General features: G+C 45.0%; 1 protein-coding gene across 5 annotated transcripts in view; it reads right to left on the bottom strand.

Moving 5' to 3' along the window:
* Positions 1–17,929, bottom strand: part of CEP89 (centrosomal protein 89) — a 74,470-nt gene that overhangs the window by 54,909 nt on the left and 1,632 nt on the right. For 3 of the 5 annotated variants that reach the window (XM_064581919.1, XM_045891217.3, XM_045891216.3), the window contains exons 2-4: positions 17,298–17,404; positions 12,219–12,377; positions 9,026–9,209 (exon numbers count right to left, since the gene is read on the bottom strand). In XM_064581919.1, the coding sequence (XP_064437989.1) occupies positions 9,026–9,209; positions 12,219–12,377; positions 17,298–17,404 (450 nt within the window). Of the gene's footprint in view, positions 1–6,046; positions 6,154–9,025; positions 9,210–12,218; positions 12,378–17,297; positions 17,405–17,929 lie in introns of those variants that run through there. The other 2 variants (XM_064581920.1, XM_064581921.1) reach the window with 2 other exon arrangements.

Below are 17,929 nucleotides of genomic sequence, written 5' to 3' on the forward strand. Positions count from 1 at the left end.
ACTCAAATGTCTTATTTCATACCTCCTCCACAGCCACCTGCCGCTGAGACACAAAAGGACCACACCCAGCAGGGCTGGAGGAAACCTCAGCTCCCTCCGGAAAAGCCTGGTAGCAAAGGCAATGCCATCCAAGCTATGCTTAGGCCAAGTAGAACTCTGCGTCCCAGCCATGTCACCTGAGCCACTTGCCTTCCTCACTCCTGCCAGGGACCAGCCCAGGAAAGGGGGCTGCACCTAGCCCGCTCAGCACAGCACCCAGGAGCACTCTAGCCGGGTACCGATGCCATGCTAGCCATCCCTATGTGGGCCGAGAACTGCCGAGCTGCCCCGGGAGAAGCCTCATCCAGGTCACTGTGTGGGCTCGAGGCCTGCCAGGTCTGCTAAGTTTGCCATCTGTATGAGTTGTGTAAATGTTGTTTCCTGAGGGAACAGAACCCACCCCCCCGCCACTGTCCTGTGAGGGTGTCCTACGTAGGTACCCTGGATGGTGGCAGGGCTGCAGAGCTGGTCCTTACAGACCTCCCCGTGAGGAGCCTGAGACAGTCCCACTGGGGCAGAGGCTGTCTGAGGGGAAGAGCAGTGAACCAGGTCTTGTACAAGAAGCCATGACTGGCACTCTCTGGGCTGCTGTCCCTTCTGCTATCCTGACTCTTCAGTGAAGTCTTGCTTATGTGATAAGCCGGGCCTGGCTGTGCTGTGGGCAAACAGAGGGCCATTCCCAAGGCTGACAGAGAACTGGCGGCACTGACTGGCAAGATGTCCACCAGAAGGGGCGTTTCCAAGCCGAGAGCTAAGGCTGTTAGGCCCACCGGGCTCTGGGAACAGGGCTCCAGGGTAACCCCGCTCAGGAGGGCGCACGGGTCTCCCACTCTACTTAGCTTCTGAAGGAAGAAAAAATGACTTCTCCACTCTTATCTCCTGGGAACCAACTGCCTGGTTCACCCCGTCAGAGGTCTATTAAGTGACTCCCATCAAGGAAATGGGCAAGTGCGAAGGGGCCTCAAATATCGCCCTCTCTGCTAGTCTCCGAGGGCGAAGGCTGAGCCCATACGGGCCCTAGATTGTAGCTGTGCCACACGCCGGTGTCTACGCGCCGTACGGGCGCCCTGGAAATACGTGCGTGCACACATGGCGCTTTCCAGCTCCCTGTCCAAAGAGCACCAGACGGAACAAGCCAACATCCAGCATCAGGAAAACGAGGAAGTCCCCGAACGGTAGCGCTGCACAGCGGACTACTGTCAGCCTGGACAGTGAACTGAGCACGCGGCACACGACAACTGCAGACCCTCAAACGCTCCAAACGATACAGGCTGTCCTGACTAAAATCACAGCGCTTTCAGAGTAGGCAAAACTAAGGTGACTCTCCAAGAGCTGATCAGCTCTGGGAGTCGGGGCGGTGGTGAACTCTGGGGAAGCAGTGACCTCTTCTCCGTCACAAAGGGAACCTTCTGGGGTACTAGTAATGTCATTTTTCTTTTTAATCTGAGTGGTAGCCAGTTTATAAAATTTCATTGAGCTGCACATTTATGGTCTATGTACCTCTGTGTATAGTTAATACACCGATTAATAAGCCTAAAGAATTTGTGACCATATCTTAAAAACCTCTCTAATTTAAAAGTTTGAATGTAAAATATTTTTTAAACTGCCAGATACTTCTGAATATAAAAATTACCTTGGTAATTCAAACAAAACCTGAAGAAGAAATGGAAGGAAGGAGCAGGCCAAACCAGCCGCAGCGCTGACGTTAGAGGTGCTAGGAATGGCCTGTCCGCACGTGCCTGCAGCACCTGTGCCCGGCTCCTTCACGCTCTTCCTGGGTGGTCTAGCACCCCAGATTTGAGAGAGGAAAATGTACATGCTATAATACCTAGGGTAACTGTAGGTGGGGAAGAAAGGTATAATTTGCAACCTCGTAGAGGGAAAGAAATCAAACTGAAAAAATCATCAATTCAAAGGAAGCCCCCCGCCCAAAAAAAAAGAATTAAGGGGAGAGATAGAAAAACTGAAATGACAACGTTAAACTCAAATATATCCACATACACCTTAAATATAAAAGGACCAAACGGTTCAGTAAAAAGACAAAGGAAAAGTTTGTCAAACCTGGTTAACAAAAAACTATATGCTACAGTGATAAATGAAGGAGTAGTGTGGTATGTGAATTATATCTCAGTGAACTTGTTTTAAAAAACGATATGCTCTTTACAAGACACAGGTAAACATGAGGACAGAGAAAGGTTGAAATTAAAGGATGGAAAAAAACCAGATGATACAACCATCAAACAGAAGAAACATGGAAAATGTCATACAAAATAGATGTTAAAACCAAACACATTTTTAGAGACAAAAAGGTTCACTTTATAGTGACAAAATATCCAATTTACCAGGAAGATACAGTTTTAAACCTGTACACACCTAACAATGTGGTTGGATGCAAAGGAAGACATGTTCTGGGATTTCACGCATATAAAGTTCAAAAACATGCACAAGAGATCAGCGATGTCAGAAACCTTCTATTACTTGGAGGAGAAAACCTGCCAACACAGCAAGGAAGCTGCAAGTGTGGAATCTTTTTTTTTTTTTTTAAGATTTTATTTATTTGACAGAGACAGAGATAGCGAGAGCAGGAACACAAGCAGGGGAATGGGAGAGGAGAAGCAGGCTTCCCGCCGAGCAGGGAGCCCGATGCGGGGCTCGATCCCAGGATCCTGAGATCATGACCTGAGCCGAAGGCAGACGCTTAACGACTGAGCCACCCAGGCGCCCTGCAAGTGTGGATTCTTATAGCTTCGAGAGTTTGGGGGCTGGGAGACCAACTACCTGGGTGGAGTCCCCGCTATTCCTTGGCCTCCAGCAGAGATGAACCCGAATGACTCAGGGCCCAGCCCATGGGGCGTGGCCACCTTCCCGGATGCCTCTCCTCACACCAATGATGCTAAGGTAAGAACCCCACCCCAGATACATCGTATGTTATCAGAGGCGGAGCAACAGGAGGGTCCAGCTATCTCCATCTCAGGGTAAAGTCAAGAGTGTGGTAAGAATTTGCAGTGAACCAAGAACTAACTCTGGTTTTGGGGTGGTTTTGTTTTGTTTTTGTTTTTAAGTAGGCTCCATGCCCAACGTGGGGCTCAAACTCACAAACCTGCATCAAGGGTTGAATGCTTTACCAACTGAGCCAGTCAAGTGCTCCCAAGAACTAACTCTGGAAGGGGCAGTTCTGACGTGCAAGATAGAAGGCCTCCGGAGGTCCAACACCATGCTTGACTAAGGGTTTGGGGATCCGTGTTTCCTCGCCTGCTGCATGAAGGAGACCCCACACTGGAAGATGGCAGAGCTCACTCTCTCGGTGGCTTCTGCACATTGGCTGGAGTGACCACGTGGTGCCCTCCTTGCTATGCTGGCCTTCTACTGCTACTGATGAGGGTGAGGCTCCTGCAGAGGTGCTGGTACTGGTGGAGCAGAGTCAATAATCTCCATGCACAGAGACTGACGGAGGTATTTCTATCTGCACCTGGACATGGACATGCAAATGCAGAGACCACAGGAGACAAGCCACGGCAGGCACTGCTACATTGCCTGCTCAGTAATCGGTGCCCTCTTTTCTCCCTTGCTAAGAGATTCCTGATTTTGTTTGATGCACATGGACTCAGCCCCAGGGTATGACCCATGGGAATCTTCTTCCCCTTGGCCAGTGACCAGTCAAGGGGTGGCCATGTGACCAATGAGACTCTGCTGGGAGGCTTCCAGAAAAAAATGTTCTCCCTAATAAATACAGAGCAGCATAATGAGAAGATCCTTGCACCACTTCTTCCTTTCTGCTTTGGGATCAGGAGCGGCTGCACCCACTGGTGACCATGAGGAGGAGGAGGCCAAGGGGATCTCAGGCAGCAGCCTTTGATAGGCAGCTGAAACAATATTAGAATCTCCTGCCTTTTGACTTTGTTAGGTCAGAGAGTTAAAGGTCTACTATTTAAACCTTATGTTTATTTATTCCATTTCTGCAGCCAAAAAAACCCCAACACAGATATCAAAGTGACCACAGAGGCTTCTCCTGGAGAGAAGAGGAGGACTGGAATAGGAATGGCAGGTTTCAGGACAAGCTCATGCTTTCTGTGCACTATGCAGAGCTTTTATAAGAAACACATATTCAGGGTGGGAGGATGGGTTAGCCTGGTGATGGGTATTAAGGAGGGCACATTCTGCATGGAGCACTGGCTGTTATGCACAAACAATGAATCATGGAACACTTCATCTAAAACTAATGATGTAATGTGTGGGGATTAACATAACAATAAAAAAATTTAAAAAAAAAGAAACACATATTCACGCATTACCTGTGTAATGAAAAGAAAAATTTAAAGAAATTGAAAACTAGGGAGACAGAAAGGGGACATTCCTAATCCTCAAGAGTAGCAAAAGAATGTCCACTATGTCTTGGCCTCCGGAAGATTCTAGAGAGGACTGGTTTACCCCTGCATGGGTCTCCATCCAAGCACATGGCAGACACTCAAATATCAGTTTGTTGGTAGGTGGTTGGATGAATACATGGACAAGTGAGTGAACGTATGGCACTTTATGACAAGATGCTCTGCAAAGCCACAAACACAATAGCAAGAAAAAGGACAGGAGAGCTTCAGTAACATTCTATTCATGAATTCTATTCAAAAATAGTAACAAGGCATTTACACTACACTCTCTTCCCTTAAAATCTACTGAAAGCAATCAACAGAATGGGGGGGCGGGGAGAAAAAAAGAAAACCTAGTCACTGGGCAGAAAACAGCTACCAAATCAACAAAATTTGGGATGGAGAGAGAAGCCAAAAGCTGCCAAACCTCCTCAGACTTCAGGCATGCAGATGCTTGAAAAACCACAAAGCCTCACAATTATAAAGGTCCACAGTAATGTTCTGACAGGTGCAATGAGAGCAAGGGTGCAGATGGGCCCAGGAAAAGTACAATCATCCCCACACAGCAGAAGCGAGGGAAGAAGAAGCTAAAGGGAGACACCAATGGAGAACCCACCTTTACTGTCCGGAATCCAGCTTCTATTCTCTCCAAGAAATGAAGGACAGCACAGACTGACATCAAGAACCCAAAGAGATACAGAAGACCAAGAAAAGTGACAAGGCAACAAAAGATGTTAAAAATAAACTGGTAAAACTAAAAACCAAAAGGAAAAATGAAACCACACACAGAAGGTAAAAGCTATACTAGAAGCAATAACACAGTGACAAAGAGATGAGGAGGGTACACAGAGCAAATCACAGAAAGTGACACTGCAAAGAAAAAAGAGGGACAAGTGATTACAGAAAATAGAACAGACATGGAAGACAAAGGACAGCTGACAAAGTATAACTCATGTTCCCCAAGGAGAATAAAACAAATAGATAAGCTTAGTCGATGATAAAACAAAATAGGGGAGGAAATGTTCCCTGAAAACAAAAAAGGGATATAAAAACCTGTGTCTGCAGAATTAAATAACAAACTAAATTTCTGGAAAAAAGGACAGATAGTAACACACACCGCAGTGAATTCTGGTGAAGTTACTGAACTCAGGATAATGAACGACCCTACTAAGGTGTCAGGCAGAAGAATCAAGTGACCTCAAAGGGAAAAGCAAGGGGGCCAGAGCTCCTTCCCATCCCTTTGCTGTCTCTCTCTGCAGTCCCTTCAGAAAGGTTATGGCCCCCGCCGACATGGTCTCACGCATGTAACATTTATTGTAACTGTGATTGACTAACTGGTGATCGTGTGACTGCGGACTCTGTCTTACACAGCTTCTCCAGCACCCAGCACAATGCCAGGTCCTCACTGCATGCTCCATCACTGTATGTTGAATTACCAACCTACCCAGAGTGTCCTCCCTAACACAGTCCTTTCTGGGTGTAGAGAGGTTATCTGACTTACCCAAGCCATACGACTGGGAAGTCGAGAAGCGGGGACTTGAACCCAGGTCTCTGAATGCCCATGGCACTGTTCTGTCCACTGGACGCCAGCATCGCGTGAACTGACCACAAATTCATGCCCCCCACTTCCCCTCCAGCCTTACTTTTGGGTGGCACCAATAAGAAAACTGTTGGAAACAAGACTTGCTTTCCATGTTAGGCCATTTCTGAGCGGGTGCACACTTCACATGAAGATGTTTGCCCAACTACCCTGAAACACAGAGAGAGGCATGAGGTATAGATTTAAGTCCAAATCGCCCGATTTGGGTCGCTCTGTTTCCTTATCTTTCTAGCTTTGAAAATTGTTTACTTTAAAGGAAGCACGAAGGAGAAAATTATAAATTATTTACCTCAGATTAAAGAATGTCTATAGTAAACACAGAGAAGGCAAGTTTACTTTTTGACATTAAATGTACCCCACAGGCAGTATCTCCTTCAGAGCTGGTGCCATCGAGCAATTAAATAGCATTCTTACAGGATCTACACACCCATTTTCCCCAAAGGTATATACTTTAATCATTTCAATTTGAGAATATTTGGCCAGTCTAAGAAATAGTCTCAATAGGCAAAAGGACAATAAACACAAATTTTAATTCTAAACAAAGAAACTTGGTCGCTCTGGTCTGAATCCTGCCTCTGCCCCTGGATGGCTGGTTGGGCAAGTCACTTACCCTGTTTCTTCACACACTTAACCCCGAGGGTGTGAAGTAAATGAGATGGTACATATAAGCTGCCTAGCCTATACTAAATGCTCAGAAAATGTCAATGTGCCTTCTTGTGCCTCTTGTGTCACCCCTGGAGCCCTCTCCCCACCCCTGCTCCCAAAAACCTAATGGTAAGACTGTGGGAAATTAAAATCCCTTTCCAGTTTAAAGGGCCCTTTCATTCATGCCATCTGCAACTGGCCAGGACAAGGTACAGACTCTGATAAGTCCTTCCTATTTACAATCAGTTCGTAAAAGTCCACCTCTGACTCCTGGGTTGTATAGGGACGGCATTCCTATTGGCTGAGATGAACAGAAATGGGGTGACTGGCATGCATACACTGCTGGTGGGAAGGCAAAAGGACAAAAACTGCTTTGGAGAACAATCTGGCAACATCTGCTGTGACCCAGCACACATAGTTCATGGACCAAATATGCAAGGAAATAATCCAAATGTTCATTGGTAGGGGCATAGGAAAAAAGGTGCCATGGATTCATCTCAAAACTGCAATGCTGAGTGAAAAAAGCCAAGAGGTGGAATGACTGGTTCACTATGATGACCTGTTTACCAAAAAAAAAAAAAAAAAAAAAAATTGTAGGGGCACCTGGGTGGCTCAGTTGGTTAAGCGACTGCTTTCGGCTCAGGTCATGATCCCGGAATCCTGGGATCGAGTCCCGCATCAGGCTCCCGGCTCAGCGGGGAGCCTGCTTCTCCCTCTGACTGTCTCCCTTCTCATGCTGTTTCTCTCTCGCTCGCTCTCTAAATAAAATCTTAAAAAAAAAAAAAATTGTGCTGTATTTGTAATTGCTGACACTTATTTGTGGTAAAAGAATAAAAACACAGACTTCTAGAATGTATTCCAAATCCAAGAGCAGATGGCCTTTCAGGGAGGGAGACAAAGAAGATTTCAACCCTAACTATAATTTCATTTCTTTTTAAAAAAATCGGAAACAAGAAAAGATAAGCTGTCAATAGTTGCTCATCTGGAGAATGAGAATATTAATGTGTTATATTACTTTCTACTTTTCCATTTGTTTTCTTGCTGGGTTATAGAAAATATAGACATTCAGCTTTAATATAAACTGAAATGTCAGACAGTTTTCCGAAGTGGTGGTACCAGCTCACACACCCACCGGCATTAGACGGTAACCTCACCAACCCTTGATATTGCTAGTTGTCTTGCTCTACCTTTCATATCTTAAACTAAAACAAAATTTCCCAACTGCACATGGGTCCTGAAGCCACCATGACAGACGTGCCTACAAAATAAAATATGTATCCTGCGAATGACAAAGGAGGTTGTTCAGGTTACTATAATCTCTTTCTTCTATGGGAAATGGGGGTAGCAAGCTTTACTTCCAAAATAGCTGAGTGATAAACAACTCTGTCTGTAACCTCCGTGCAAAATACTAGCCAGAAAGTATGCAGACTGAGGGGCAGAGGGACTTCCCCTGCGCCCGCGGCAGAACCTGCTCTGGGCTCGGCTGCCACCTGCCTGCTCCAGCCTCCTTGCTGTAGAGAAACCTCACTCTGCATGTTACAGTCTGCATGTGTTAGAAAGTGACGGTTACTTCACAGAAGGAGTCCTCAAACTAAGCTCCCTAGGACCACTGAACATATGTTTCAATACAGTGGGGGGTACTCAATAGAAATATAATCACTCTGAATATCATTTGATGTTGCAAATCTATAATATCGTCACTATGAATAACACATGTTATAGTGACGGTGAAAGAGAGAAAAGAAAAAGAAATTACGGTGCTGTCTTTTGCCGTTGAAGAAACAGCACTATCTAGTTTCCCGAACCCAGGGAGCACAGAGTTGAAACCAGAGCAGCTCGGGCACTGGTGCAGGAATGGGCTCCATCAACCTCTCTGTCCCACGGTCCCTCCCGTGTGACGGGGCCGTGGGGGCTAATGGCGCGCAAGAGCTTGAAACAGAGACTCCCGTACGGTAAGCACTCAAAGAATGTCCTCTACTACTGAGATGAATGACGATATTCCTCTTGTTGGACATGAATTTGAAGAAAGGCTGCAACATGCTTGTTGATACTGGAAAAGTGACAGGAAAAGTAGCTTTGGGGGCCAAAGAAAAGAGCAGGTTTCCTTAGCACTGGCTGGAAATCTACATTAAGAATGTGAAGATGTTTATCTTCGTCTCTGAAGGCCCTGTCTTTGAACAATAAAGAAATAAATAACAATAAAGAAATTTGTGGCCTGACCAGATAAAAAAATGAGACTGTCCTTGTTCAGAAAATCAGCCCCCAGACAAGAGCCATTAAAGGCAGAAGAGAGAAAAGAAAATCCTTACTGATGCACTCTACACAATTTGCGGTAAGTAAAGAGGGTGCAGAAGACATTCTGGAATGTGAGCGGCACCTGATTTCTGTGGGGCACGGCATACACAGCGTCACTGAGACCTCCCTCCGCTTTGCAAGCGCTGGCATCCGCCGACTCCCCGCAGCTCGAGGACAGCTGTGCGTCAGTGTCCTCCTCCTCCCTGTAGCCCAGCATTTCAAAGGACGGCAAAGAAGATCTTCTTGTCTCATGCTGCCAATTTGGTCTGCATTAGAAGGTCGGGAGCAAAATAAATAAGCAAGCCACTGAATACTTCACGTGTATTAGATGCCCCACCTCCAAGGCCCCACCATCAAATTATTATAACCACCTTACGAAACATACAGAAGCTAAAGGATTAAGTCATCCACGATCCCATCTCCTTGTACACTCAGCATTTCTTTCTAGCCTCTTACGTAGGTTTTTCTAGTTCCTATCACTGCCTACCTACACAATTTGCCTCATTGGTAACACGTTTTTAAAGTCAAAACGTAAAAGGTGGGACCGAAGTAGATACACCAGCTTAAGCAGCCATTTTTATGTACTTAGGTTTTTTCCCTCAATTGTCACTGTTATAAATACCTCTGTTACGAACATCTACGTGCAAATAATCTCTTCCGTATTTAGGATCCGTCTTAGGAACCAAGTTAACTGTGCAGTAAACTGCTGAGTCAAATGGTGTGGCTATTTTGGGGGTCTACAGGCATACTGCACAAAATCATTTCACCAATCAGCTCCCCAACCTGTGACCACGTTAGTAACAATTTTCCAAAACTTGGCAAAAGAACTTAAATCTTACTGTATAAACCTGCATTTCTTACCGAAACAATATATTTCCATATATTTGTGTGCAAGTCCTAATTCCTCTGTGGAGTCTATTCATGTCCATTGTCCACTGATCTACTTTGCTTCTCGGATGTCTATTTAAATTTGAAATTAACCTTTTTATCTACAAAGTTCAAAACTGTTTTTACTGTATTTTTCCTATTCTATTAATTCCATTGTGGCTATGTAAGGTTTTTTTTAACATACAGATGATTTAAAAAAAAAAAACAACTTTTTTTTACCTTCTAAATTCTTAGCTTAGAAGGGCATTGCAGGCATCTCCCTCTGAGAGGTTTGATAAGAGTGGCTATAGGATTTCCTGGTCTTATTTATGTGTATGTACAGATTAATCCTTTCATTTAATAGGAATCTGTTTGGTATATGAACTAGGCAAGGCTCAAAGCTGATTTTTTTTTTCTACTACTGCTAATCACTGTACTAGAATCCTTTCCTTCCCCTTTGCTCTGTGAGGCGGCCTTTATGAAACAGTCACCATGCATGCAAACCCCAGATCCCCTCAAGGCATCCACACACCACTTCTCTATATAACCAGTCCTACTGTTTTCACTACTTCAACTACTTGTTTTAAATATGAAGTGGCTAATCCAACTCTCCCCCTGAGTCAAAACTCTCCCTTTCCAGATTTCCTCTGATGGTCTTAATCTGCTCATTCTTTCTAGTGAAGTTTAAGATCATTTCCTCATCTTTAAGTTCTAATCCAGCTGAAGTGAAATTCTGACCAGGAGGAAAACAGGCTATACTCAAACATCTCAAAACGAAGTCAAGATTAAAATGGGAACACCAAAAACATTAACATGTCCTAGAAGGAAATAAGCAAGCATTCATAGAATAGGGAAGGCCTTTCTAGATTTCACAATAATGTCAGAAACTACAAAGACTGATTAAAAGGTATGCAAAAAAACCCCTCAAAAAAACAAAATTGAATAGGGTGCCTGGGTGGGCTCAGATGGTTAAGCGTCTGCCTTCGGCTCAAGTCATGATCCCAGGGTCCTGGGATCGAGTCCCGCATCGGGCTCTCTGCTCCTTGGGAGCCTGCTTCTCCCTCTGCCTCTCTCTCTCTCTCTCTGTCTCTCATGAATAAATAAATAAAACCTTTAAAAAAAATTGAATAAACATGACAGATAAAAGGCAAATCTGGTCATGTATTCACCCAACCCCATCCCATAAGCCCTTAAAGCCCTCAGTGTCTTCCTGGTGTTCCGGGGGGGGGGGGGGGGGGGGGGAGGACCAAGCCTCAGAACAGGACACCAAAGGCATCACCAGGCTGGCCCCTGCCCACTTCTCCAGGCCATCTTGAATGACTGCCCCCCTCACCCAAGTGCCCCAGCCACAAACATCTTCCTTCAGCTGCTCACACGTGTCCTTGTGTCACGCTCCCTCTTCTCGGTCTTGAAAGCTCATCCGAGCCCCGCACTGACCAGTTCCCGCAAGCCCCTGAGCCTTTCCCAGGCACTCCTTGTACCTGCCTCAGCTCTGCTCTCAATGCGCTCCTCCTGAGGAGGAAACCTTCCTGACCGCCCAGCCCGACGTCGGCCCTCGCCCAGCTCAAGCAACAGAGGAAATGTTGTTAAAGAAGAGAGAAGGTTGTAGTATGGGTGCCAATGAAGGTAAAATCGGTATGGATGTTCAGAGAGGGGCCACACAAGCAGCGGTGGGTGACAGCTCGCACATCTAGCCTGTGGCGCGGGGGAGTCCTGTGAGGGGCCGAAGGCAGCCCTGACTTCGCTGGCTCTGCGCGGCCACGAAAACCAGCGCTTTCACGAGCCAAAATCTCACAAGAGCCGCTCTAGAGAAAATTCTGATACGAGTCAAAAGCAATCAATGTCCCAGGACAGTGTCCCTTTGAGCCTGGTGATGGAAACCCGAGGACTAAGCTCCAGTCCTGACCGCACGCGCACGCCCGCGCACGCGCACAGAAGCACCCGTGAGCTGGGGCTCCTCCCTCAGAGAAGCCGAGTACTAAGCTCCAGTCCTGACCACACGCGCACGCGCACAGAAGCACACGTGAGCTGGGGCTCCTCCCTCAGAGAAGCCGAGTACTAAGCTCTAGTCCTGACCGCACGCGCACGCGCACAGAAGCACACGTGAGCTGGGGCTCCTCCCTCAGAGAAGCCGAGTACTAAGCTCCAGTCCTGACCACACGCGCACGCGCACAGAAGCACACGTGAGCTGGGGCTCCTCCCTCAGAGAAGCCGAGTACTAAGCTCTAGTCCTGACCGCACGCGCACGCACGCGCACGCGCACAGAAGCACCCGTGAGCTGGGGCTCCTCCCTCAGAGAAGCCGAGTACTAAGCTCCAGTCCTGACCACACGCGCACGCGCACAGAAGCACCCGTGAGCTGGGGCTCCTCCCTCAGAGAAGCCGCAGAGCCGGCGATATGGTCCTTACTGAAGCCTCAGCTCGGAGGTGGTGGCATAGGGTTCGATGAAACTGTCCTTTTCAACGCAGGTCGTGTCACTCTCAGACAGGGATCTCTGGCGAGGCTGAGGAATGGCAACGGTCCGGCCGGTCAGTGTTGTTGCTAGGATGACTGCAGCCAGAGCAGATCTAGGCACAAAAACATGCCAGGGAGAAGGTGAGACGCAAACCGGCAAGGCGAAGGCTGAACAACAGGACACGAGAGTTACTGAAGGGTGACCTTCTGTTCCATATTTAGTGCGTAGCTACTGACTACGTGCCCGCCGTCTGTTAATGTGCCTCGTTTCTTTATCACACCAACTGAATGAATGGATATTACTGTCATCTCCATTTTTTCCTAAAACATAAATGACTTGTCCAAGATTTCCTAGCTAATAGGAGATGGGTCCAGGTCCCTAATCTAGGCAGTCTATATTCAAGTAGTTTCCTTTTAAAATGAAAGATCAGAATGGGGGGCAATAAAGGGAGATATAAAAATATATAGAAGATTTTATTTTTAAATTTTATTTTTTTTTTATATTTATTTATTTGACACAGAGAGAGCACAAGCAGGGGGAGCGGCAGGCAGAGGGAGAAGCAGACTCCCCGCCAAGCAGGGAGCCCGATGCGGGACTGGATCCCAGGACCCTGGGATCATGACCTGAGCTGAAGGCAGACACTTAACCGACTGAGCCACCCAGGCGCCCCTTAAATTATTTTTTAAAAGATATATATTTATTTATTTTATCAAGAGAGAGAGAGCACAGACGAGTGGGAGGGGCAGAGGGAGAGAGAATCTCAAGCAGACTCTATGTTGAGCGCAGAGCCTGACCCAGGATCTCACGACCCTAAGCCGAAACCAAGAGCCGGACACTTAGCCAACTACGCCACCCAGATGCCCCCCCAAAAAGATACAAAAGATTTTAAAGGGCATTTTAAGAACACTTGCAAATTATTCAAAACTATAATACTGGGAAGATAGAGTAATGGATTTACCCTCCCGCTTGAAAAAGCAAAACAAAACAACAGATTTACAACTGTGTCAGCTTACTGCCTGAGAGAATTTCCAGGTCATGGCACAGGGAGGAAGAGCTGAAGTGGAGCCAGGTGGACCTCCTGAGCTGTGGAGACGGAGCTGAGCGTCCAGGAACAGCAGAGCGGACAGAATTTGCAGGACAGAGGACTGGAAAGGAGAGAGCTGAACAGAGAGAGCTCCAGAAATCTGCAGACGGCCCCTGGGTGTTCAGCAAAACATGCCTCAGTGCATGAATGTGAGGAAACTATCCAAGGCTGGGGGAAGAACCATCCACAACAATTAGAGGATCAGTTCCAGGTGCTTACACGGTTGGGGACAATGCCTGTACCCACCAGACAGATGGGAAAAAATTATAATCTACAGGACATTGAGTACAGTCCTCAGAAAGGTCTTGCCTCAGTAGTGGGGAGTAATTAGCCCAGGATTGAGCACTGCTTCAGATGTATCTAACAAATCATAAAAACAAGACCTAAAAGATCAAATCAGTTCCAAGTAACTTAACTGCATCCCAGAACAAAATTCCAGAAGATTTGTAGGAATACAAAAATATTAAGCACACAAGGTGACCCTTACAACAGTGTCTAGTATGCAATCCAAGATAACCAGGCATGCAAAATTATAGAAAAACACGACCCAAAATGATGAGAAGAATCAACAGAAACCCACTGAGAACTGAATGCATATGTTAGAATTAGCAGAGAAGGACATTAAGATAGTTATAACTGTATTCCATACATTCAAAAAGCTAAGTAGAAACACGAGAGATTATTAAAAAAGACTTGAGCTTTGGGAGCTGAAAATTACACTGTATGGGACAGACAGCAGATTACCCATTGCAGAAGAAAACACTAGTGAAACTGAAGGCAAAACAAGAGAAAATAGCCAAAATGAAACACAAAGAGGAAATAATTTTTAAAAAAGCATCATGAGACATGGGATAAAAAATGCGACTGTTTTATGCTTTAAGCCACTAAGTTTTGGTGTCAAGTGTTACACGATAATAGGTAACTAATACAATACAGCCTTTTCAACAAATGGTCCTGGAACAACTGGATATCCATATACAAAAAAATGAGCTTGAATCTGTGCCTCCCACACCATATTTAAAAATAAACTCAAATTGGATCATAGACCTCAATGTAAAGCTCCAAACTATAAAACTTCTAGAAGAAAATATAGGAGAAAATCTTTGTGGCCTTGGGTCAGGCAAAGATTTCTTAGATATGATGCTGAAATAATGATCTGTAAAAGAAAAAAATTGGTATGATGAACTTCATAAAAATTTAAAAATTCTGCTCTTTGAAAGACACTGTTAAGAGAATGAAAAGACAAGCCACACACAGGGAGAAAATATTTGCAAATCTCATATTTGATAAAGGACTTGTATCCAGAATATATAAAGAACTCTCAAAATACAGTACTAGGAACACAAACAACCCAATTTTTAAAAGTGAGCACAAGATTTGAATACACACTTCACCAAAGAAGATATACAAATGGCAAATAAACACAAAAGATGCTCAACAAACTTAGGTATTAAAGAAATGCAAAATAAAACCACAATGAGATACTACTACACTACTACTCTTAGAATGTCCAAAATTTACATTCATAAGCACATCTGTGGAGGGAGCCTCAAGAAATATGACCCCTTGGATAGAGAGATCCAGAAATCTGCAAGGAAGGAGTTGGGAATTTCTGATGTGCACATGGACTCCAGGCACAACAGAGCTGCCTGGGCCAAAGGAATAAGGAATGGGCCACACCAAATCTGTATACGGTCGTCCAGAAAGCATAAGGAAGATGGAGATTCACTAGACAAGGTCTATACATTGTTATCTACGCACTGTCACCACTTCCAAAATCCTATCAACAGGCAGTATGAGTTAAAACTGTCAACTAAAATTATGAAACCACACACACACACACACACACACACTACTGACCAAATGAAGTGTTGGTGAGGATGTGAAGCAACTGGAACTCATACAGTGTTGGTCAGAACATGAATAAAACCTTTGAAAATAGTTTGACAGTTACTTAACTGTGTATTTATACACCTAGTATATATGACCCACCTATTCCACTCCTAGGTATTTATCTGAGAAAAACAAAAGTGTGTGTAGAAAACAAAGATTTGTGCACAAATGCTCACGGCAGCTTTGTTTTTAAAATAATAAAACGTGAAAAAAACTCAAATATCCGTCCACAGGTAAAAGGAGAAACAAATTGTGACATATTCATTATTCATATGATGGAACACTACTCAGCAATAAAAAGGATGAATTACTGATTTTCACAACAGTATGGATGAATCTCAAAATAATTATGCTGAATCAAAGAAGCCGGTATAATTATTTTGTGTAATCCCACTTGTATAAAATTCTAGAAAATGCAGACTAATCTAATGCGACAGAAAGCAGATCAGGTGGCCAGGAGATGGGGGTGAGGGTGGATTGGGCAGAGGAATGGGAAAGGGGAGAGAAGGACAGGAGGTAGGAATTACAAAGGAATATGGTATGCCTCCTGAGAAAAAACACTTTGAAATATTTTTAGTGTTTGTTTTTTCCGTAAGTACCATGTCACTAACAAGAAGAGCCGTTTATTAGTGTTTACTCCGAGCTGAGGACTGTTATAAGTCCAGAAGGAAACCTGAGGGGATGATGGATATGTTTATTATCTCGATTGTAGTGATGGTTTCATGGATGTAAACATATGTCACAACATGATGCGTTTCAAATATGTACAGTTTATTGTTAAGTCCATCATACCTCAGTAAAACTGGTTTAAGAAAGAAAAGACTGTTAAAGTCAAAAATAATAACAATATATTGTGGGATTTATAACATATGGAATTAGAAGGGGCAACAGTAACACGAAGGATGGGAAGGAGGAAACGGAAGTAAATGGCTGTAGGATTCTTACGCTATTACGCTACCCATAAAGCACAGTAACATCTCAGTTTAATTTGAACACCATTTCCTACAAATAAAAAAAAATGTAGAAATACACCACATTTGCCAAAGCCTTGTGGACTATTTTGGCTTATAAACATTATAATCCAGGAAGATATTTTTGTACAGCAGAGGAGACAAGAGGTCTTCTAATGAACCTACAGCATGCTTGCCATGAAATGAAATGTGTTGGTTTTCCTGCTTGAGGATGGAAGGTAAAGCTAACTGTCTTGCTATCACTGCGGCCACATAAACATGGAAGCCCTAAAGACACAGAGTTAGGGTTGGTCACACAGACACTGAAGAGCTGGACAGACAGACCCACAGGGGTACAGCTGTGAGACTTCGGACCAATGCGTGACACTTGGGACCGAGCTAGAGAGGCCAACAAGACCTCTCTCAGAGGGTCGTTGAGAGGACAGAATGAAATCATGCTTCTGAAGGACTTACAACAGTCCTTGGCTCAGGGTAAACATTAATAAATGGCTCTTCTTGTTAGCAACAAGTGTTTTTCTCAGGAGGCATACCATATTCTAGTTTAAAAGAACACTAAAACAAAGAAACTACCTGTGCATGAAATTCGTTCTTACTGTCAATTCATTGATAAGTGTCAAGCCCAAGCCATGTATCCATGTGTTTTATGGATAAAAAACAGTCTAAAATTCTCCTGTGTCTAAGTCCTTAGAAGGACTTAGGCAGAGGTGTTAGGTATAAAAGAAAGCCAGTTCTCTGATGTTGGGAGCATTGGAAGATGGGGGAATCCCAGGCCCTGGAGAGTGAACATCCTTCTTCCTTCCTTCCTCAAAATCAGCTCTTTTAAAAGGCAGACTTGTATTTCAAAAGAAAATTCTGTGCATAATTCAAATTCCTTTCAACATACTATGAACCTATATACTTGGGCTTTAATGCTTTATACCTGGAAAACTACTAATCGCCTTCAATTATGAAATGGGCAAACTCCATACACCTGAAAGGGACAGATCATTATCCCACAGAGAAACCATATTAAGTGCTTCATTATGGAACCATGATAAGCATTTCGAAGGACGTGAATCTAACGGCCTGTTCACCTGAGACTCACCTTGGTCTCTCTGGAGAAGGGTTGGGGCTGCGGGGAGGAGGTGTGCGGGGCACAGCCGGCTTCGGTGCGATGCTGGCTGCAGGCAGGAGGCCATGGATGATGTGTTTCTGCACAAATGAAACCCAGCAGCGTCACTGGTGTATGGGACCACCTGGGTCTTGTCACCACCCTGCTTGGGGCCTGAAAGGGGACACCTGCACTGGCCACCCAGGGATCTAACCCCACCAGGAACCCAGTCCTCCCCCTGCCATCCCCAATTCCTATCTGGCCAGGCAAGTATGCCCACCCAGGGAACACCACTGCAGCTGCCCATTGTGGGGAACCTCTCATCCTTCCCTCCTCAGACAGGCTTCCCTGACCATCCCCCAGAGTCACTCTCTGGGACCTCCAGTCTCACAGCACCACCCCAATGACCCTACTCCCGCACACACTACCCCACCTGCAGAATGGAAGCTTCCCGAGAGCAGGCAACTTTCTTGTCTTTATCAAACCTGGAACTCAAGCACTTCCCCCATTACTCCACACTGTGTAGAAGCTTAATGAAGATTTTAGACAGTTTACGTCAAAGATGCAGAATAACGAAAACTAGTTCCTACACGCAATGAAAATCAGAGAATCTGGCTTTAGGCAAC

This window comes from Mirounga angustirostris, unplaced genomic scaffold (genome assembly GCF_029215605.1).
Source record: "Mirounga angustirostris isolate CCGP_5_RB_7025 unplaced genomic scaffold, mMirAng1.0.hap1 SCAF_16, whole genome shotgun sequence".
Classification (NCBI taxonomy): Eukaryota; Metazoa; Chordata; class Mammalia; order Carnivora; family Phocidae; genus Mirounga; species Mirounga angustirostris.